Genomic DNA, 24,478 nt, shown 5'->3' on the forward strand with positions numbered 1-24,478 from the left:
GAGAGCCTTTTATCAGGAATATATTAAAACTTTATTATTGTGAAATGTTAAGGCATACATACAAATGTTTCCTTTACAAAAGTTCACAGCAACATCACGTTGGGTCAACCAGCTGAAGCGAGGCAACTTAACACAACCTTTTGTATTCATCATCAACTATAACTTAAAGATAGAGTCCATCTTTGGCACCAGGAAACAAGACCATTTAAAGTAGATATGAAAAAAATAATAATTACAAAATATATTAACTTCTCTCACTTCAAACAGCCATTTGTGTAAACATGTTGCAGAATAAGCAAAGGGCAGTAACTCTGACACACTGCACTGACCAGCAAATGCACTGTGATGGAGGATGAAGGAGAATATCGGGTAAACGTGAGGTTTCACACGCTAATATTTAAAAACTGGATAAGCTTATTGGCTTCTTCAGAAATCCACTGATGATGAGTTTTAATGTCCTTTCCCCATGGAGTGTGGCACATTCCAGTTAAATAGAAAACACATTCATTGAAAACAGAAGTGTACATTCATCAGTGTTCAGTGATCCTACATCACGCAGGGAGAAATAAATAGAAGAGTCCATATTAGGCTTACAGTATAGTCTACCCAGAAATGTGAGATACTTGAAAAACAGCTGAATATAACAGCGATGGAGTAGCAAATGTGGGCCAATTATAGTTGACCGTTTCGACGTTCGTGGTAGATCCAGCTACCACGACTCAGAAGAAATAACCACCCCAGAAAAGGAGTCATGTGGAGAATGCCTGCCATTTTAACAAGGGCGAAGGGTCAGACTTTAGATAGCCTTTTTCTTTAACGGGAGCATTCCCTCAGCGAGGAATGTGAGAAGATTAGCTCCGCTGTGGCATGGGAGGGGAGCGAAACGCTGGGTAGCCACCTTCTGAGGCCCCAAACATTAGCCGGGGATCTGGAAAACCGGACCCCAGAGAAACGGCGTCAATCCTCACAGGCTTTTTAAAGAGAGAACCGAGCAGGCATTTTGCAGGCTTCGCATTCAAAAAAATGTTTCCAAATCCCCCTCTGAGCTGCGAGCAAGGCCTCCGAATGTATTTTAAAGAGGAGGGCAACTGTTAATTTAGCTCTGTTAAATTCTGAGTCATTTTATAAATATTCCCATTACTTTCAGAGGGCATGGTAACAGGGATGCTACTGGAAAACAAAACCAAGAAGTGAGTCATGTGTATATAATTAGAAAAAGAAAGTGGTGCACATTTAGGACAAACAAAAATCACATCAATTATGAGCAGCATTTACATGTATAAATACAATACATAATTAAAAAATAAAAAGAGAAACATGCACAATATATGCACAGTCAGCAGCCCAGTTCCTGTCACGCTGAAATACTGTCCAGGTACCGTGAACGAATCCCAACTGCCCGTTTATGAGTTGTGCAGAAACAGCAGAAGGAAATCTCAGCACACACATGTTGATTTAAGCCAGACGTCGAGGAAGCCCTTTAAAGTCTCAGCCAAGAGTCTGTGTCAGAGCTGCTGTCAGTCATACGAGCCGCAGCGAGCGCTCAAATGAGGATTTCCACCACGTCTGCGCCCAAGCTGTTGAGGCTCCTTAGCATCTTCGGCGGAAGCTTTGGCTCCTCCGAGGTTTCTACAGGCAGGACAGAATTTATAGATTAGAAAAAACAACACTGGAAGGCAAACTGCCGATGCACGTGTCATTCGTTTAGATAAATATTTGTTATTTATACGTCCAGATTGTTTTGGAGTTGCTCGTTTTTGGAAATATCCTCTGTGAAGAGGTCTGCACTTGCCCTGCGGTGCTGAAAGCACCAAAAACCTGATGTGAAAACTAAGTAGCAACATCTTTTTTTTCTAGAAATCATGACCCAGTTACCACGTGGTTCCTGGAGGAACTATTTTCTCTCAACCATATTATGGTAGAAACGCAGCGTGGCCAGAGGCCTCTGTGGATCTTTTTTGATCCGAGTGTTTCAGCTGTAATATTCATGTTTGCTGATTTGACTGGAGGAAACAATGTAAAGCTACTTGTCGGAGTGATTTTTCTATTTAATTCAATGACACATTCTTAAAATGAGCTGTGAGGAGCTGACTGGGCCTTAAGCACTTCGAAAAACCCACCAGGTGTAGCCGCTGAGCTTGCTTCACACATCTTGAGCTTGCCGTGCTCTGCTGTGGCCTCAGGCTCCTGTGAGGCCTCGTCGCTCTGCGTGCTGCAGTCTCGGCTCAGGACCTTAGCAGCAGCAAGCAGCTTGGGCTGCAGCACAGCTGAACCTGTCTGGTCATCTGAGAGGCTCTTTCCTGCAGACAAAGAGAAGAAACTGCTTAATTACCCGCCTACATCCACATATACGTGCTCCTGAACATCTGCCGCGCAGAGCTCTTCCCATGACTATTCTGGATGGGGCTATTCTGGAGTGAGAGATGATATGCATTCCAGTTTAAAAACAGGGCTGTGTCCTACTTGTTTTTGTCTTTTTCAGGGTGTGCGCATTCTGTCTGGCAGTTGTCACAGGATAGCGTGTGTAATTAAAGATTCCAGATTCCTCAGCTCAGCACGAATAGTAAGGGAAGAAGCTCACCTTTGTTCTCCATGCCGCCGGTCGCTATGTTGATGGAGGGGACGGATCTGGCCGAACGAAGCCCCTGTTTCTCAGGCTTGCTCTGCTCCAACCTGGAGCGCTGCTGGAGGACTTTGATCACCGCATCCTTCTCCAGGAGCTGAGCGTGAAGAGCGCGGATCCTGAACGCACGGAGAACATCGTGAGTTTAGAAAAAACACCACAGAGCAGGCAGAAGGAAACAATGAAGTATGGATGAAAAGATGATCACCTGTTCTCCATCTCCTGACGTCTGTGATGGGACAACGGCAGGTCTTCATTAAAACTACTGTCCGGAGAGTGCCGCGGGGAGTGATTGATGATAGTTGTATCTCTGAAAATAAAATATACGGTTTTCTAAATAATCCCGCAATTTTTACGTTTTGAATCTTCACTCCATTTTGACAGATTTGTTTGTACCTCTGTGCTGCAGCTGTGGCTGCTGCATCCATTGCAAACTGCCTCATGGTGCTCTCCTCCAGGTACTTTTGCTCCCACTTGGTGATATCTGCCTCCAGGGCAAGGATACGCTCCTCCTTCTCCCTCAGATGCTGCTGCAACCTGGACGAGCTCGGCTCTGAAGCTGTGGAATCAGTGCTCTGGTTCTGGGACTGAAACGGTAGACAGAATAGATCGTTTAACACCCAAGGAAACAAAATGCTCTAAATCTGACTCTCTGAAAATGTGTTTATCCCTCAATCCACTTTTACTACTTTAACTACGCAGGAATCCTCTAGCAGACTAATGCTGGTCCCTTTCACCCTGTGAGCCAGCCAAGTGTTTCTATAGAATAAGCCGCTTGGACATGTTCACATTGTTAAAATCTGCTAACTGAACCATTGGGGGGGGGGGGGGGGGGGGGGGGGGCTTGTTTTCCTCACCTGTTGTGCCCTGAGGCTTTTTAGCTCCTGCTCCAACCTCGTGCGTAGCCGGAGCTCCAGCTCTTCCCGCTTCTCACAGGCGGCCTGCAGCTGGGCCAGCGCACTCTGCAGCCTCTCCACTTTCTTCACGTACGCCCTCTTCCTCTGAAGTTCTTCTTCCAGCTGACGGTTGCGAGTCTGCGCCGAGGCCAGAGCCTGCTCCATCAGCTCCCGTTTCCGCTGGCACTCCTCCCTGGACACTCGCAGGTGCTGAATCTGCTTCTCCAGACATTCGCGCTCCCGCTGCTGCTCTTCATCTGCAATACAGGAAACAGCAGGTTAATGAAGGTGACGAGGCTCTTAACAACTTAAAAATAAATCTTTTGAGATTCTTCCTGGCTTTTGTTTGATTTTTTAAGCCTATAAAACTATATCACTGGAAAAAAAAAAAAGAGTAAAATTGGTCTCCTCTAAAGAGAAGCTCCCATGGCCTTCGCTGGGGTCAGTGAAGCCTTCAGTCCGGGAGCATTTCAGTGCATTTTCTAAGGAATGTGACCCAACAACAGACATAAAGGCATGTGGTTCAACATCAAAACATTTGACACCTCATTTTTTGCTAAGTTTATTGCCCTCGTAAACATGGGATCAGTAAAAACAATATTTCTCATTGAATCTTTGAAAGCTAGTCTGCATTTCAATGAGCCCTTTTAGAAAGTTTAACTGATTTGCCTCTTTAAAAGGGGGCTGATTACACAACATGAGTGCATGCCTGTGGAGGGAATGCAGACTTCCTCTTATCCACTTACGCACACAGGCATAGCCTTGTACTGGTAAAAGCTCTGGAATGCCTCTGAGGACGTGAAGTAAACAAGCAGCTCAAAATATATTTCATGTGGTTCTCATAACACAAACATATAAACTACACATCCCACTATTGTACTGCTTTTCTCTGCTATGCTGAGATAACCGTTTGGGAAAGATAATCATAGACACTGACACGACTGCATTTACTGCCCAAATGTTCCAACATAAGTGTTATTCCACCTAATCCTCGCTGTAGGGATTTCTCTACAGCTCAGTTCTGCACAGAGCTAAAAGGGAGCAAAGAAATATTCACAACTGGCCGATCATCATTAAGCTATGGCATGAAAAAGAAATGCCCAAATAAGGAGAATGAGCAAGTCATGGGTCATGTAGAGTTAGGCCAGGACACCCAGACGTATTAGTTCCCCTTGAGAAGGGAGGTCATTAGTAGCGATGCAAAACTGAGCACATCAGTAAAAAAAAAAAAAAAGGGAGGGGGGGCATTCCTAGTGGCAAACACCCTGAAAGCCCTAAAAACATCTCAGGAATCCAGGCCACATTTACTGCAGCATAAAAAAAGGTCTGGAGTCTAGGTGCCAAAAGTAACTTACAGGGGAGATACACCCATTTGTGTGACAACATGTAGACAGCACCACATCACTAAAGAAGGAAACCAATCCCTGCTCAGCTATGTTCCTGCTATTGTTCAGTGTTTCACAGGGAATTGTGATTGAATCTGTGATGAACTGCAGCGTGAGAGGAGTTTGTAACAAAAGACTGATGCAGACTCACTTTGCTCCAAGAGTTTGACAAAGACGTGCTGCTTCGGGTCGGCGCAGTCCGCTCTGTGCTTGTTAGCCACGTCGAGTTGCTCTGCACAGAGATGACCAGCATACCACAATGAGCACATACGCATAAAGTAGGTTTAAAGCCAGGAGACAGACAAATAAAAATGGAAACTTACCTCGCAGGTCTCTGTTGAAGTCATGCATTCTCTTAACCTCTGCCTCTAGTTTATTCCTCATCGTTTTCTCCAGAGTTTCTCGCTTTCCAGAGCCTTTCATGAGGGTCTCATAAGCCTCAGATATCCTCTGAATCTCCAACTCCAACTGGGAAGAAAGAGAGAAAATGAGTCTCTGGGGGAGAAATTCCTGCATATTGTCTGGTTTATGTTGCAAATGTTAATATCAATGAGGCTAATTAGTCTACTGAATGCCACCCGCTGTGAAATGTCTCTTTAACACTACGTGAATGAATAATGGAATTAACATTCCAGACTGAACACTCGTGATCCCAGGTGCCAGCCATTTATCTCCTCACATGCCGACATGTTTTTAAAGACAAAAGGAGATGCGTTGTAGAGATTCCATGCTCTGAATTAGTGAGAAAACCCGTCACCTCCTGCCCCAGCTAAAAACTTTTGTTTTCTCACGACCTCAACGAACCATTCACTACCATCCTCTCACCTTCTGAAGCCTGGTGGCCTTTTCCGTGTACACCTCCAGTTCCTTCCTGAGCCGCTCGTTCTCCCGCATTAATGTGTCGCTCTGAGGGGAGTTGCAGTCTGAAGCTGCTGTGATGCTGTTGTGAGTCTCCTGCGACTGAGCAGACACAAACCTGCAGACAGGAGATAGCAACAGTGCTGAAAAGACCGCCAAAATAAAAGAACAGCAGACTTCTCTGGGGCTGTTCTTCTTTTTTTGATAGCGCATGTGTTTGTGGATGTTACCTGTGCTGTTGTGTGTAGAGGGGAGGATGGGGGTCTTGGTTGTATTGCACATATTCCTGTGAGTGGCTGAGCATGTATCCAGGAAGTCTGACACAGAAAGGATAGTCTGGGGGTGGTCCTCGCTGCTCTGCACACGGCTGAGCCCTTTGTCTGTCAGGTGTCGCAGCATTTAAAACATTATTGTGATGATTATAGAGCTGTGGGTAGCTGTGTGAGGAACTCATAGGCAGACTGTTCCTAGACCGGTTTCTCTCCAGAGAAAGCTGCATGAGTCTCTCACTGAGAGAGCGAGCGTGCTCTCTCTTCAGATCCCACTGTGCCTCACTTCCACTTCCCTCTACATCCATGCTGGGTCCATTGTGCTCCGCCTGCCCCTTCTGAGAGTTCAGGAACTGGGAGTGGGCTTTGGCTTCCTCGTAAGTAGGCAGTTCCTCCTTGTGGAGATGGTACAGGTGGCACACGGGGCTCTCAGAGTGCAAGCTGTCTCCTTGGTGCTCCTGACCTTGAGGCTCCTGCCTTGTTGACATCTGGATGTATTGAGTGTCCTCCTGAGTGAGGCTCTCCAGAGAGGAGCGGGGACTGCCGGTGCCGCCGCCGCTGCTGCCTCCACGCAGTGCCTGCTGCTGGATGGCTAGAAGCGTGCGCGTGTCCGTCAGGTTTCCGTAGCGGAGCTGTTCCTGGATGAGACGGTGCAGGACCGTTCCAGAGGACTCCTCGGCAGTTCTCATGTCAGCCAATGAAAAGACAGTTTAAAAAAAAAAACGAAACAAAAACAAGCCTCGATGTGGCAGCGTGGGCGCTTCACAAATCACACATCTGAAAGGAAAAGAACTGTGGTCAGACTCAACACTGCACAAACTTATCCACACTTCTGTTACACAATGCTGTGTGTGCACGAGCTGTAGCTGGAAATACCCCTGATAGTGATGTCACTGGAGATCCAGTTTTTATGGCCCACATGCTGCAATGCATAACTTTCTCCAGTCACACAAGCATAATACTCAACGGTCGCACAGACTCAAAAGATTCCAGTGATTCAGGATCAGATAATGCCCAAAACATGATGAAGACATATAAAGTCTTCAGAATATGAATGATGGATGCTTTAAAATGCACTGGTTACTTTATACAATTAACTCATTTTAACTTTCAACGTGAAAATCTGGATAGAGAGTAAAATTAATGCCTTATTAAACCACCACAATGTGTCCTGACCGCACAAAATAGCTACACAGCTACATGAGATCAAGAGTGAATTACGCAAAACATCATCAAGTCTAATCCTCCAAGCTGAAAAAGCAGCAGTAAAGATTATTTAAAAATCAGTTTAAAGACATTAATGTCAGGGGTGTGAAACATAGGGCCTGGTGACCAGAACCGGCCGCCACAGGGTCAATTTGGCCAAAGTAAATGTTCTTGTTTTGTTTTTACAAAGTGTGAAAAGTCTTTAAATTCTTTACTATTTGAGTTTGAATTATAAACACATAAAACACAAAATGCAAAAGCTTTATGGGTAACTCTACATTTGAATGGTTTGTGCCTTTATAGCTCCTGCATGAATGAGACTGTTTTGTAAATGGATGGATCTGTGTGTGGCTCATGAATTAAAACGGGACTCAGATGTAATCTGTTAAGTAAGTAACTCCATCCGGAGTGGACTCCGTCCACACACAAACCGACAGAAAACGTTCAGATAAACCTATTCAGATAAAATGCTAAACTCACCAATTTTTTTGTCTCATCGCACAGTGAGCGGTGCCGTCGTATCTCAAATCAATGATCTGCGCTTATTGTTCAAAATAAACGTCCACAAGTGTGCGGAGCTCCTTTCCTCCGTGCGCATGTGTGCGCGCTGACGGGTAGCAGGCAGCAGACTGAGCGGAGCGGAGCTGCGAGGCGCACTAATAAATAACTGAGAGCTGATTGTTCGCTGCGGCTGGAATGACAGGAATGCAAAGGCTCCGAGTCCCTGTGGGATCAAAAGCAGAGCAGAGGGGAGGAGGGAGAGGATGAGGAGGAGGAAGAGGAAGAGAGAGGGGCGGTGTGTTTAAAAAAATGGATTCAGAGCAGCAGAAGCAGCAGCCCCTCAGCTGGCTGCTTGTGTCATGTAAAAGAGCTCGTTGTTGTTTTTTGTTGTGCGGCTTCAGGACATTTGAATGCACAGTTTCTATAGCTGAGGAAGATTTAAGTCCCTGCATTCTCATGTTTGAACGTTTCTGTGGCACTGCCGCACAAAAAAGATAAAAAGCAGTAAAATAGCCGTTCAAATACTTTAAGAATGCAATGTTAAAAAATTTTTATATTTTGAAGAATTTTTGCGTCAAAATATAAAAAAATGTCACAAAACGCTATTTAGTTTTATTATATTATCATTATATTTTATTTTTAGACATTAACTTAGATGTGCCAAATTAAGCCAGTCTGTCTCCGTTTCTCATCACAAACTGAATCCTTGATTTTATTACTAATTTCTTTTACTTCAGTAACTTTGTTTTCATGTCAGAAAATCAAGAAAAATCCGCCAGTTTCCACAGTGAGGCTTTTAAACACTGCTTTATCTAAAGCAGCAGAACCAAGCTCAGACAACAGCAGCAACTTTACGTGATTCCAAGCTTATTGGCGAGTTTTATTATAGACTGTATATGAAAGATGGCCAATGACATATCAGCGCATACATCAGAGGTATGAAAAGAGCTGCATGCATCGCTGGCAGCACAATACAAACTATTTTAACTAGCTTCATTAGCAAGCAGCCCTACGTTCCATAGAAGTGTTATCCTTGTGCTAATGAGCAAACTGCATTTATGCCACATGTACGTACCACAATTTGTTTGTACATGTACAGTGACAATAAAGGCCTATTTTATTCAGTTCGACCAACCAGACCTATCACGGCTGCTGAGGTCTCATTCACAAAGACGTCTCATTACATATTTGGGAAAGTGTACATCAAGTTATGCTATACATTTAACACACTATGAAGCTAGGCAAAGTCTTGTTTGTTTTTTTTAAGCCTCAGGCTAAACATTTCTGTGGTTGTTATCTTTATGAAAAGGATGGACCCAACAGAAACTTGCAGATCACAAGGTAGGCCTGCCCATCACAATCTCCAGCTTTCTCCTGATTTATGAAGATCATAATCTCCATACTGAACATCGTGTTGTATTAAATGCGACTTTTAACCAGCAACAAACCAGAATATCACATCAAGGGAGTTTTTACTGAGCTCATAGATCATGTAAACTGTAGCCTCTTTTTCCTCATAGTTTTTTATACAATGTTATACAGTTGTTATTTATAACTATAGACTCGCCCCCTGCTTTTCATAAAAAAGAATGCATGCTTAAGGCACTTCCATACTGGCTTCGCTTTCTAGCCCCAGAACCCATGTCCACCTTTTATGGCTATCTAACTATAGACGATCACAGTCAAACATTCCAGCTATTTTCCCTGTTCAAAGTTCTTCTCTTCTTGAATTTTTGTTTCCTTGTACATTTGTACCTGTTTTATTGACCTTTCATTTGCCTGCTCATCCTCACCTGGTTTGTTGTCTGCCCACCCCTGAATGACCTCAGACCCGATAAAAGATTTGGATTTGGAGCTTTTACTCTGTCCTGCGTTTTGGTCCTCTTGCTCTGTGATCCTTATACACAAACTTGACATTTGACACAAACTCGGTAACAGATTATATACCTGCTACACTGAGCTGCAGATGAAAAATGATGTCATATCACTGAGACCTGGACTAATCTTTTTTTCTTTTGTTTGCATGGACCTGGTAAATATTTAAGCCGCAGCCCGTGCCAGTTAATTGCAGTGTGTATGTGTGGACATGGAGGGGAGAGGGGCGACGTGAGGCATGCTGCCTGCCAGCTGTCCGCGGACTGAAACCCCCCTTCCCCTCCTTTAATAAGAGCTCTGAGAGATGCATTGTTCTCCCAAGAAAGCAGACATGATGGGGGCAGCCCTGCCATCTGCTGTTCTCCCCTCCACCTCAAGCACCGGCTGCATGTGGATGTAGACCCTGGGATCAGCTGGCAGTGGGGGCTGTGCAGCAGTAATGTTATTGAGTGCATGAACACCATCAAACTGATTCAGTGATTTGAGGTTGTAGTGAGTGTAAACAAGTCTTCTCTTTTTAATGTGATGCTCGCAGCCGACAGGGCAGGTTGCTTTATCTTAAACAGTCGCAGGTATCGATTTGCATGGCAGTTGAAGTCCAAGAGCTGCTAAAGAATGCTGAAGAACTGATAAAAAGGTTTCACCATTTAATGATCCTCTGGATAAGCTTAGGTTTATGACACCTCACACATTTGTCTATATGTAATGAGACAGAATGATGCCGGTTTCTGTACATTCAGTCTTTGGTTCAGCGTAGGTTCTTCTGGCTCCAAAACTGCCCTTTTGCCCTCACTATGCACATAAGCATAACTGACCCACATACAGTTGGGGCAAAGAATCAGTTTGGCTTTACAGAAGCCTGTGAATTCCCCTGGTATTTTTTAGCCATCTGATAAGCAAAAAAATGCATTTTAAGCTTGAGTGAAGGAAAGCAGTGAGTCTGATCATTTTAATATAATATCAAAGCCTATTCAGAGGGTGCTAATATTTTTATTAGCAGGTAAAACCCTAATATATAAAAGATTAACATAGACGAGGTAATGTCACCCATTGGGTAGTGTAGCACTGATATTTTGAAACCAAACGTAACAAAGTGAAGAACACTACACGCTCATGGGTTAAACAATTACATGATACAACAGCCCCCTTTTTGACTCCATTTGGGATCATACTTAATAAAACAGAATTTAAGATTTGAAATGGCAGTTGAAACTATAAAGTCATTATGAAAGTGATCAAAGATCATGTGAGGAGTGATGCTTTTGATAGTCTCCTTTTATACAAATTTGAACCTGAATTTCAGTTTTATAAAGCTTAGGATCTCTGTGATAATAAGTCATCTCTATCCATAGAGGACAGCTAAACAAACACACACCAATTATATGTGGAAAGACTGTGCTGGTAACATGAAGCGTATGAGTGACTGTGCATTCCTGTTGCCTGGAAATTAGATTATGCAACCTTTCCCACGCCACAAACAATAGTAATTTCCAGGTACTTCTTTCTCAGCATTATACCGCAGGCTACATGAGAAGTCAAACACCTAATAATCAGACCATAAATCATTAAAACAAAGCAAACAGAAATGCCAGTCACTTGGTAGAATAAACCCACGATAGAAAAAAAAACCTTTTTTGTTTAATAAAGTTTTTATTCTTTTAAAGACATATTTATAGAAATATTTTTGGGAAAAACAGAATATACAGGTGAGTCATTACCAAAGACTGAGAGTTTTGCCAAGCTAAGTAATTGCTGGGTAGCCCTGTCTCCTAGCATCCTGTCTTTAAGCTAGGCTAATTAGCTGCAGCATTTTTTAAATCGCCTTTAAAGTTTGACAGTAGACACATTTACAATATTTCATCCATATACAGGTATAAAGGGTAAATGCATCTGGAAGTGTTGCTTTGTGTGCTTATGTTTGCCATTTTAGTTTCTCTTTGCTACTTTTTGCCATTTAGCTTCTGGTTGCAGCTTCTTTTTAGCATTTCATCACATTTACACTGTAGTAAAACAGTCATTTTAAGTGTGTTATCAGTTTTATTTGCTCTAAAGTAAAAACCCACTCAGCTATTTCTGTTTTTTAGAAGCAAATCTCAAACCTTTAGCTGGAGGGTTATTTTTAGCGTATGCCTAAACATCGAGTGGTGGCCATCAAAAGACCTCATCTCCTAAAAAAATACAGTTGCGTACAACCAAACTCAATTCCGGTATAATCACAAAGTCATTTCACTTCATTGAGATTTGGTATCGCTGTCACTGTTGGTAGAATAAGCAGCCCTTTCAGATGTCTGGTTCCTTCAAGATCTTCTCCAAGAAGGTTTGTCATGTCTCCCAGCACAGTGTCAAGAATGTGGTCACTGATATATCCTGAGCTGACAGGCATGTAGAAGGGCATCAACCCACCAGGAGGACTGGTATAAGGTCTTTTGTGTAAGGAGGAACAGGAGGAGCACTGCCAGAGCCCTACAGAATGATCTCCAGTGGGGTACTCCTGCATGTTTCTAGAGATGCTCTGCTGAATGTTATGCTGCCTGCAACATCGTATAGCTTGACCAGTTTGGAGCTAGGTCAGTGATGGTCTGGGAAGGTGGTTTGCCGATTGCTGTTAGATACTAGGATAAAATCCTCATACCCTTGTCAGATCATATGGGGCGATCGTGGCTCAAGAGTTAGGAGTTCGCCTTGTAATCGGAAGGTTGCCGGTTCGAGCCCCGGCTTGGACAGTCTCGGTCGTTGTGTTGCCTACTGGTGGTGGTCAGAGGGCCTGGTGGCGCCAGTGTCCGGCAGCCTCGCCTCTGTCAGTGCGCCCCAGGGTGGCTGTGGCTACAATGTAGCTGCCATCACCGGTGTGCGAATGTGTGTGTGAATGGGTGGATGACTGGATATGTAAAGCACTTTGGGGTCCTTAGGGACTAGTAAAGCGCTATATAAATACAGGCCATTTACCATATGTTGTATTGGGCCCTAGGTTCCTCCTGGTGGAAGAATACCCATCCCCATGTCTAAATGTTACTAAGAGTGCCTAAAGGGACGTAAACGTTTAGGGCAACCAAGTCACATTGTGACATAAGCAGTGACTTCGATTTTTCACTTTAATCAACATAATTTTGTTTTCAATGAATTCAACAATGTAAAGTTTTTCTAACTAAAATATTTCTCTCAAGCATTTCTTTAATTTCTTTGTATATATTCCAGGTTTACATGTGTCTCATACTTGTTTCTTACAGGTGGCAGGTGTTATGGCTGTGTACTCCTCGGGTAAGAAAGGTAGAAAGTCTAATTTACGCCATATTTTCAAGGACGATTGCCATCAGAAGTGATACCTAAGATCAGTCACTGGGACCTGTTGATGGGCTGACTGGGCCAACACAAAGCAGACTGCGATCTGGGAGCACTGCCCTTGGTATGTGAGGTGGGACAAGCCTGGTGCTTCAGCAGCTCCTTTTGTTTTCCAGAAAGGAGGAAATGGCCGCATTCCTCACATTACCATGTGCATAGGGTCTAACTGAGCCTCCAGTCTGCTGTTCTACAGGGAACAACTGGAGGTTAACCGGCAGCCACTGACAGTTTCTTTTAATGGGGGGGGGGGGGGGGGGGGGGGGGCTCTTCAGTGAATAACACTGCTGCATGGCTGTCCCAATTCATGACTTCAAACCTTTTCTTAGCTGACAGTGGCTGTGAATCACTTACAGGATCGGACTAAGATAAGCGTAAAAAAGCATGCCAACTCCTACACCCCGAATACACCCCTTCTACATGAAGTGGATTTTTTCATTGTATGTGTGAGTATTTACCAATTCTGAAAGCAGCAGATAGTGGAGACACCCCGTGTGTGTCCTCACACTCCAAACACATGAGCAGCCATGTTTGGTTTGGAGGTGAAAAACATTTACAAATGTCTGACTTACAGCAGGTCTAACATGAAACGGCCTCTTGCACCTGATGACATCAGAAATTCCTCACCTCACCATGAAGGTAAACAAGTGACACTGAACCAGCGAGGGACAGTAAACAGGACTGTGCCTGTGGGTGATGCTTTTTACAGATAAGACAAGGACACATATTTCCACGAGTGCCCTGTGGGCTTCTTTACAGCAACGGCATTCACCTGATTCAGCTCCAGACTCAGTTTAGGGTGATTCAGGTCAACAGTTAAAGTTTTGTTTCACTGGAAAACCATTGAGATACAAGCGCGGCATTCTAGCCGCAAGCGCTGATGACTGGGCCGTTACGCAGGTTGAGGTGTTACTTGCAAGCATGTGCACGTCTTAGGCGGCAGTTATACTCTGTTCCAAACACAGCTAAAGACTCTGCTGTTGAAGAGTCATTTCTGTTATAGAAATCGGCCCAAGGCGTGCATGGGTAGTTTTTGCATTGCATCATGTCACAAAGAGTAGCAGGCATGTGGACACCCGCTTGGAGCCCCGAGATCACCATTCAAGGACAAAATTGACATCACTCTGAACCAAGAAGACTGAAGAATACTATAACTATTAAATTCTGAATAAAAGAATGATGTCATGGGGATAAAGTCCATCTTATTATACCGTCTGTGGCTGAGGTTAACATCTTTCCTTGAAAAAAACCCAGGATGTGCTTGTAAATAAATATTACAGTTTGAAATTAAGCATACTGGAGTTGAATGCTGCTGACCATCTGCTTTATGGGACGATATCTAAGAGCGACCGCTGTGGCAATATGCCTACAGGTTCACCTACACGTCATCTCATTTACCAGAACAGATCAATTCTTCTTCTTCTCACACTAATAAAAGTGAAACCAGCCAGAGCAACGCGCTTTATGAATAACTCCTGGTTCTAGGTGCTTAAAGAATGAGATGAGGATGGCAGTTGTAATTCGCGCCTCCTTGCCTCAGAGACCGTAGCCCAAGTGTTTCGAAGGCCACCTTCAAAGGCAGGTTAGGGCAGACTCTTTCTCTGCTGCGTTAAGCACAGTGAAAGCTTTCAAGTCAACCGCTTCTCAAGTTCACACAAAGAACATGGTGTGAAAGGCTTTTCTATTATCACTGTGCCTTTGTATTTTTTGAGTAATGGTAATTTTATTTTTAAAGCCTTCCAAGTCTAAAAATATCGCTGAGGTAATGATGTCTCTGATATAAAATGAGAAGGTGCCGATGTGACATCCGAGCTGTGTAAACACCAGAACAGCTGATCCACAGACATTCCTCGTGGGTACTGTTGCAGAAACCTTTGGAAGATGTTGAGCTCATTTCAGCCGTTTCGGGAGAAACAAGCAACGTTTGTTTGGCTCACAACACACAACTTGTGTCGACAGACAACACAAGCTTTCTTCTGAAGCCGTCCCTTTGAATGTTGCCCAATGTTGGAAAAATTATATCTAAAGAATTTGGGAAACAGGAGGTTATCAAATGAACTCTGCAGATTTTTATCAAACATGTAAAATTAAATAAACTTCATCTCAAAAGCTGGCAAATTCCTGTATCACAGTGGCCAAGACATTTAGCAATACCCCTTAAAACAGCTAAAATTGACTTAGAATTGGATTTTTAAAAATAAAGACAAAGAAAGGATTTGTGAAATGCAATAAAACAGATTGGCTTATAATAACTTAATAATATGCAGGCCTGCATGTGCATCTCCATTAACTCTGCTGCTGCTGAGCCAGCGTCAACATAAAAAGTTGACTTTTGTGAGAATCTTAATGAATGGCTGACTTTTGAAACCACACTGGGGTTTAGCTGGGTTTCACAGGGCTTCAGGCCAAGAGGCAGATGTTTTGTGGAAACAAAGCGCTGCTCAGTATCTACTGCCCTGCAGCTCAGAGGCAGATGCACCTGTCAGGCCCCCACCATATGGACTCCTGCAACAAGAATGCAGTGTATACAAAACAGAAAGCAGGCTGCACGTACATTACAGCCACTCCAAAATACAAAGAGAAACACCTGGAGTATGTTGCTGCGGTCTGTAAAAAAAGAAAGAAAATCAACCTGTTACCATCTCTTTGCCTGATCCAAACTCTTGGATCCAACAAAGTGCCACAAGCCTGAGCAATCAGCCTCGTGTCAATGCTGTTGCTGTATGTGTTTGCACATATAAGTTCGCCTGCCCCCTCCCCAATCCATGCAGACTCTTTGTGAGCAGATGGCTGGGATAAAGCTTCCAGGCCAGATAAAGACGCCTCCTAAAGCCACGGTGAGGGCAAAACCTCTCAGTCTGAACCATCTGCCAAGCACTAGAGATGGATGTCTCGGTGCTGGAAGCCTGGAAATGGCAGCGTGTCAGACGGAGAGCAGGTGGTCGACCTCCGGACACCAAATATCTTTGATACTGGAACTGCTGAACACAGATATCCATTGTGAAGCCAGTAATAAAAGGGTTAATCACTACATTTATAATCCCCTTACCCCCCAAAACAAAAGCAAATCTCTGAATCTGAAAATGATTAAACACACTAACACCACATAGTTAACAATACATTATCAGTCATCAAAAGCTGTAACGACCCACTATTAAAATTTATGAGGTTCTGAAAAGTGTTATGTCTTTCAACATAACAAGGACATTTAAATAAATGTCATTTATAAAACTATAAAGATTAATATTTGAAGTAGGACTATATTTTTTACTACACTTTGTTATTCAATTTGCCAAATAATCACGAATAACAATATGATGTCTAAGCTCTTGTTTTTCACATAATAACAGGACACACGGCTGCATATGAGCCTGAAGAATCATGGTTTTAGTCAGTGCTTATAACCAGCAGCATTTTGAGCTAATTTAGTGACCAGTGCATCAAATACAGCAGATAAGTGCTGAAAACACAGCGAGCACCTGGTGGATGTTGTCTTCATACACGTTTTTAGGACTAATGCCACTTTTCACATTCTACATCCAGCTTACGTAAAGTAGTCTTTTTAGGTCACGTATTAAACACTGAAGACTTTAAACAACGCAAATACTTGACATGTTTTTAACAGCGTGCTTTAGCAGGACAGACATTAAGAGCATCTGAAACCCCGTAAGTTTGAAAAATATAAATAAATGCATCAGAAAATATGAATGAGAACATTTGCTGTAGGTGTGCTGTGTGTGTGTTTTCTCTGTATCTTGTCATTGCCTGAATTAAAGTTTGAAAAACCTTTGCTTAGTTTGAATCAGATCAGAATCGTCCCTTTTGTCAAAGAGGAGTAACTCATCACTTTGGCTGTAAAGCTTCTGAGTTTATTCTTAATCAATGTCTCTCCCCAGAGGATCCGACTTTGGCTCATGTTTGGATATATTTATTATTGAATCCGAGTGTGGCAGCAAAGGTTATTGTATGAGGGCTGACACGGTTTCCTCTGTCTGCCCCCACCTTTGCCCCAAATGTCTGACTTTGTGTTTCTGGCAATTTGCTCCCATTGTGCAGCACTTCCTGATAGGAGGCACTCTGAAAGACTGGGCTCAGTCAACTGCAAAGGAATGTGACATTCCTTTCTAAAATTACGGATGTTTCGCTGGATTTTGAGGGCCGATTTCTGCCAGTTTTCCACCGTAGTGTTTGGAGAAAGTGTTTCTGGGGCAGACTGCGTATATCCTAAACTTCAACCATGATTGGCTGCGACAGACTGGACGCCAGCAAAGATTTACATTGGTACCAGCCATATTTATAGTTATTTGTTCTATGGTGGACAATTCAAAATATTAATATCTACCATTATTACACAGATAACAATGAAAGATGAAAATGTTACTGCATATTTACTGACATGCAACATGTTTGTACTTCTGAGCTGTTAAAATGGTCTTTAATATTCAGCATCAGTTATATTGTTATGTCTTTGCTTTATTATTCATACATTTAAGTTTGATATTTTCTTGTATTAAAGAACCTAGTGAATATCAGTCTGTGTGGCTAAATCTGACTTGTCTCCATGATGGATCTGTGTTAATTCAGGTCCCTTTTTAAATGAAAAACACAAACCCTACAGTAACTTTAGCATATTGTAGGTGTGCAAAATGTCAACTTTATGCTGCAAAAACTGTTCAACTTATAGACCTTCAAAGTATACAAGGTTCGGTTGATACTTTTTTAAGATCTCATAACTTCAAAAGAACTATATTAAACTGTCTCACAGACATAAGCTACATTCACGAGTGTTAAAAAATTACTTGGAAATGTGTTTATTTGTTTACACAGAAGGAATTCCGGCTAGAAGATGAGCCTGATATCAAATGTAGGTTAAAACAACAAAAAATAGACATTTCATCTGCTCCAACTTGCTCTGAGCAGCCACCTATCTCACATGGTGATAAAAGCCTTGAATGTTTATCCTAAATGCACTTTTTGAAGTTTTCTCTAGTGAATTATGAGAACCTGATCAAACATCCAAGGTACCTGTTTCTGTTCCTCAAGATCACAGACCTTAAACTGGTGCAGTTTATTCAAACCACGATATATCTCCACACCAGTGCTAATCGTGTTGAACAAAAAACATATTGTGGCTTCAAATTCTGTCATGTGGTGCACAAAGCATTAAAAATGCTCTAAATGACTTAACTTCCAGATACTTAATGATGATAAAAGAAACTATACTTTTATCAGAGTTCCACTATTAACTAACCACAGCATTCAGATGATCGAGGTGAGTCTTTATTTGACATTTGTAGCAGATTTCCCCTAATGATCTCTTTAAAGGCGCGCACATGAGGATTTCTACACCAACAGACATAACCTGTTCATATTCTCAAGAACTACGTCAGCACAAAGGTTTGGTAAATAAATGTCTTAAGTAAACAAATGTAAAGAGGCCACAGGTCTGCTGTGATAACCTCCATCTCCAGATGGCAGACTGCCGTTAAAGGGAAGGGAAACGTGAGACAGATGAGTGGAAGGGTCAGACGTCAGGAATGAGGAAATCCCACCCTTTGCCCAAGCAGATAGAGAACAGGAAGCAAAGCCATTTGCATACAAATTCACTCTCTTTGGAGCAACGTGTAGCTCAGGGAGAGCATGTTAAGAGCGTGGGAGGAGACCTGCAACCCGCTAATAGTGCAGTGACAGGTGGTTATTACGTGCCCGATGGCATTCTTAGACGGCAGGGGGGCAATGATAAATAGGAAGCATTCAGAACATACTCCTTAGAATTTAATTTTCTGAATGTGGAGCAAGGAGGCGAGAAGGAAAAGAAACACTCAGTTGGATCAACATGTCTAAAGCTCATATTGAGAGTTCCAGGGAGCAGCTACCAAATGCAAGTTTGCTTAATTTCACGTAGTTGAATGCAAAAGGCCATAAAACTGTTAACCACTTTTCCAGTTACCTTTAATCCTCTGAAAATGGTGAGCTGTGTTGTAATGTTAAACCCCTTAAATTATGACTGAAATCAAATTTAAAACCTGCTGTGGCGAATTGTATCAGTCCAAATACTTGGCTCTGATAATAAAAGTTGAACATAAACAGAGCCTGATGAACAAGAGTGTTTAAATTAAAATGTCTCCGATTACTTTGAATGTCTGTAATACGTTAATTATTCCAATACTTTTGTGCAACCGTTTAGTTTATGCTGAAAATTGGTGGTATTGTCCAAATACTCACATACTTCAATGTATTATTAACATACATATAGTGCAGTTCAATTTCCTCTACGGCCCAAATGAAAAAAACCCCTCTTTACTTCATTTTCTGCTACATTAAGCAAACATTTCCACTTTAAATTTCTACCTTACTGATGCTGTGACCTGTCCCAACAAGGGAATAAATAAATACCTAACAACTACCAACTGACATTAAACACTTGCAACACTCACATACCTCAGATAATGTTTGTGTAGCAAACAGATGCCGCTCATTCTTGGCCTGTGTTTGCATTTTTTAAAGCTTTGTCACTTCTTCCCAAACATTTCAAACACATTTAAAGCCGCAGATGAGTTTAAACCACAGCACACCTGATTAAAAATGAAACGTCAGATCTGAATCCTCAACAGGAGGAGCGGCCGTTAGACCCCGCTGATTTATGACCCGGACCGCCTGCAGAGTGATCACCACAGGTGATGACGATTTTCTCTCTGATCTCCCACAACACTGACGACTTTATGGCCTGTGTAATTAAAGACTTAAATACACAGTGGCCTCAGAGTTGACCCAAGCATGAAAGGGGGGGAAACTGATGAGGGTCAATCATTTCTGTAGAGCAAATGAGAAGGTACCTGCCACAGCACATAGGTGCAAATCTAAGACATAAAAGAAGTATTGACTGGTGCAGGGTTGGATGTTTCAGCCTCCTGCATACTTCAGGGAAAACTGGGAGAAAAGGGTGTTGTTGGAGTAGAGAGATTCAGTTTTGATAACGCTGCTGTTATCTGCCCCCACCTCTTTGTCAAGTGACAACAGCTGCCTGAAAGTAATGGACCATGAAGTCTTCCCTCTTGAGAACCGCGTGTATACACATTTGTACACAATCCACTAAGCTATCAGATTTCTTTTCAATTTGTTTGGTTGATATGAAAACAGACATGTTTTTGATGGCATGTTTGACCAGTGAAGGAAGCACTTTGTCTGTGTGTTTTTCCCACACAGGCATTTTTGGCTCACGATCATTTATTCACAGTAAACCCAAGCATTCTCCACAATTGTCCCTGAAATAACTCATGAAACAAACACTAACGTCCACCATATTTTCGACATAGTTTACTTATAAACTGCTGACATCTACCTTTTATTTACAATCCGACAACAGCCTCTGGTTCTAGATTTATTTCAAAGGGTCATCGTTTGCGTTTTTGCCATTCCGATGCTTCACAATAAGTTGCCATGCAAGTTTTCCGAACCCAAACATTACCATATTTGGACAAGAGAGTGGAGTGCTAACTTAGCTGGTTAAATTAATAAACATGGGTCAGAACATCTGGGCCAGAAGATTATGCACGAGTGCCTAAAACCTGCATTCTGTCTGAATGCCACCAGATGGCGATAGCTGCAGCTGCAAAGAGGTCTATAAATGTCAAAAAGAAAACAGTTTTCTGACCTCTGTAAATACATTCCTGTTGAGTTCATAGGCTCAGTCACTCATTGGGGTTTATATTGAATAAAAGAAGTCTATTTTTATCATTTTTGTCACACACACAGCAAAATGAAGGATCACCTGTGGTATTAATCATTGGCTAGCAAGCTGTTAATCATAATCAGTTTCACAAACCTGCCCACCTCGTCACATCCGGTTTTTTTTATAACCAAGATGGCGACGGAGGAAAGGTTCGTTTTGAATCTTCAACAAACAAACATGTGATGTCATGGTAGCTACGGTTATCTTTTGTATTAATTTTGTATTAAGAGCGAGAGAAGCTAATTAACCACAAACTAGCCAGTTCATCTGTGCAAAATCCAAGTGACAGTGAAAGAGCTAAAATAGTTTCACAAAGCAGAAAACTTCCTTTGGTTTACATCTCCACAGTGTCATGGAAAGACGAGAAGGGGTTTTTTTTTTACTCTAAATGAGGAAGGACGTCACGTCTTCAGGCTCTTCTCTCGGAAAGATGTACAAATCAAAACATGTTCGGCTGTTTATGTCACTGCGACTGAAAGAATGTAAACTGACTTTTCCCCTTACCAATTCATCAGCGTATCCCAGGATGCTTTTAGGGCGTAGATTATAATCACTTGCTGTCTATTGTTTTGTTTTCTCTCTACTTTCTCTTCAGGCTTTACCATATCAAGCAAATCACCCCATGTTTAATCTCAAACAATCGCTTTATTCAGTGTTTTAACAAGTCGTGCATATTAGGTTGTAGGAAAATACTACATATGTAACTAAAAATCCAACATAAAAGTGATCGCATCATCATCATGATCGCTTGCACCTAAATGCACAAGGAGAAAATACGGCATCGAGGTCGCACTCAACCTGTGCATGTCATTGCATAAGACAGAAAGAATGAGGGTAGCCCGGGGGTGTTTGCAAGGGGAGATCTGCAAATTAATTGCAGGAGGCGATCCAAACGGATGACCTCATTAGCCATCGGTGGACAAGGAATGCTCTAAATAGCTTTTATATAAGACAACATCAAATAATTCCCGTTCTCACTCAGCTGAATATCAAAAAATTACTATCTGCTCTATTTTTTTCAAGAATTTCAATTCATTTTGCTTCAGGGCTAAAGGATAGTGCAGAAGGAATTCAAAACTCCTGCAGGCACATACACACAAATACCAGCCTGGTATGGATCCAAAGTATAAATCTTACTGTCAGTCTTACAAGTTTTCTGATTCTCTGGGAATACTCAAAGAAACATGAGCACATAAAGCATCAAAGGTCTAAGTATTCCTGTTACTGTGTATGACAGAGGTGGGCCTCCTTCTTCCCAGCAGAGGGCCAGACTGGCTGAGACTCAGCAGGAGAAGAGTCACATACTGAAGTCTATGACAAAGCTGGTACCGTGAATTACAACAGACAGCAGTCACACCCGGACCAGTGTTAACTTGTAGCACCGCTGGTATGTTTGAAGTAATATTGGCAATCCTGACAATGTTTGTGGTTTCTTTGCCAGACAGCCTGCAGATTTGCAGCTGGCTTTGATTAACTGGAGCAAAGCCGTACTGGCTGGGGGTTTCTTTGACTGTCTTACCAGGTTTGAAATGTTGTACCTACTTTAGCATCAACATCACTGCCTGCAAAGTAGAACTGAGTGATCCAGGAGATGTGTGGGTTACACCATTCAAGGGTTTGCTGTGTGAATGATTAGAAAACTGATCCAACATCCAGTCTCTAATCATCGGCATCATTCAGACTAAACTGGTGCAGTTTACTGAAACTCTATCCCATGATAGTGATACTCCCAAGAAAAAAAAACAGTTTCTTCTAAGCCAACCTTAGATGTTTTGTTAGCGCTGGAAATTTCTTGTGGACATCACCATTACTTAAGAGATTATGAGATGCAAAAATAAATGAATTAAAAGTCCCAAATTCAAACCCACTTTCATGCACTTTCAGGGCCTTTACGTCATACAATGTTTAGGGTATGAAGACAAAATTTTGCATGCTACTGTACAGAAAAAGTTGTGATCCCAGCACTTATTCCACCTCTGTTTACATACTACAGTACAAACACACACTGTAACTGGGACACTTGTTAACATGCTCATTGTGTGTTAGAGGAATGAGCCTTTTCCTCGTCGCCTCTCTGACTCTGTTGCCGCGCCGATAAGAGCGCGCCCCTCTGTCTCTGCAGCATTCCAAGCATCCTGCAGCAAACGTCCGCCGCCATATTGCTGCACGAGAAGAGTCCAGCAGCAACCTGCACCCACTCCCTTTGACCCCCATCTCCCAACACTGTCCACACACACACACACACACTCTTAAGAACAATGGGACGTTCCTGTCATATGAGGGATATGGCTGGAAGTAGAGGTGGAACACACGCGAAGCACGTCTGGCATGTTCAGAGAGGAATGTGCAACAAAGAGTACATGCAGGCAGCAACAATTCTGGGAAAAGTTATTATCTTGTGAAAGAAGTTCAGCAACTCATAAAAATACATATTAAATATGACATCCATCAAGGTACAACAATGTGTGAGAAGCGATTAACCGTCTGAGTCACGCTAAACCCACATTTGAGGCCTTTTTGGTAACATTTCTAAAGCAATCTCTGACCTCCGATAAGTTCAAACATTGAAAGGGTTGAAAATCTCTTTCAATGCTACAAGCTTGCAACCACTTAATGCTGAGAAATCTCAAAATCTGCTGGCAAATCAACCCAGTTTGCTCTGAGAAATCCCCACGAACCTGCACTGCCTCAGCCATTCAGAGATAAGTCAGCCTTTACACAAACAATCAAGCTTCATTCTTTATTCCCGTGACAAGATCTTACAGATAGCAGAAATTCCTCAAACAAATACCCTGAATATCTCAATCCATCAAGATCAGTTGATAACTGTGAGCCGATATTCCCACAGAGGATTCACTAATTTGCATGTGTATTTGATGTCTGTTATTTCGAAGGACGTTCGGTGAGGTGTTAGACCCTCTTGTGAGCCCACACAGCTCTCTCCGAATTACAGCATATCACCAGATAACAGGAGAATTAAACTTGGCAGCTGCGCTGCCATTGACTTGTGCAGATCTGTAACCACCTGTGATGTCTCCCTCTGCTGGTTCTCTGAGGTAAAGGATGGGAAACAAGGTCAACGCACTTCATCTCTCTTTTGTCTGAAACGAATCGCGGAAGTAATGAAGGACGGAGAAAGGGCCGACTCTGATGACTTCATTATAATTTCTTGCACAGTCATCAATATTCTCATCACTTTGCAGCCATCTTGAAATCCATCCACTTTGAGGGAGGATGTATTTTGAACAGTTAACGATAAAAACGAGTCAAATTTGATCAAACGTGCTTTAAAAGTTTGCTTGGCACCATTTTAGCAAAATGACAAAGTCATGCCGAGCGGTGCTGACTTCACCAGTCCAGATAGCTTTTGCAGTAATTTCTCAAAGACTTGCCTCAAAGCAAGTCCTCGAGGTGGTAGGTGTCCTCTCGTGCTGCATCAAGCTACCAGCATCAACCCCGAGAAGGTGAAAAGACTTCAGTTCGTTAAACTAATCATCTTACAGCCTGAATTTATTTTCTGTGAATTATTACATAAGTAAATCAATTCCTCCTCCCTTTTACTTAGGCCCCTTCAAGGAATCTCAGCACATATAAAAACCTTTTCACCTCCCTCTGCAGAGAGCCAGAGGATTGCCTGCCTTGCCAAATTCCTGAGCGCTGTTTGTTGGAGCTTTAAGCGCTCATAAAGCAGGCTCACGAATACCAAAGTGAGAAGTCAGCGAGCTCAGCTGAACATCACTTCTCTTTTGTTATTGTAACATTATGAAGGCAAAAATGAAAGACACATACTTCTCGAG

At 42.5% G+C, this 24,478-nt stretch overlaps 1 protein-coding gene across 1 annotated transcript; it reads right to left on the reverse strand.

Moving 5' to 3' along the window:
* Positions 1–7: 7 nt before the first annotated feature.
* amotl2a (angiomotin like 2a) lies at positions 8–7,945 on the reverse strand. Its single transcript, XM_085398602.1, has 11 exons — positions 7,718–7,945; positions 5,993–6,808; positions 5,730–5,880; positions 5,228–5,372; positions 5,056–5,136; positions 3,481–3,776; positions 3,020–3,210; positions 2,832–2,933; positions 2,582–2,742; positions 2,121–2,300; positions 8–1,629 (listed from the first exon to the last, which is right to left on the reverse strand). The coding sequence occupies exons 2-11, from the start codon at positions 6,718–6,720 to the stop codon at positions 1,544–1,546; spliced, it is 2,121 nt and encodes a 706-aa protein (XP_085254728.1). The 5' UTR covers positions 6,721–6,808; positions 7,718–7,945; the 3' UTR covers positions 8–1,543.
* Between the last annotated feature and the right edge of the window lie 16,533 nt (positions 7,946–24,478).

Source organism: Rhamphochromis longiceps, linkage group LG23 (genome assembly GCF_057381845.1).
Source record: "Rhamphochromis longiceps isolate RC_006_pf linkage group LG23, R_longiceps_female_GT1.1, whole genome shotgun sequence".
NCBI classification, from domain to species: domain Eukaryota; kingdom Metazoa; phylum Chordata; class Actinopteri; order Cichliformes; family Cichlidae; genus Rhamphochromis; species Rhamphochromis longiceps.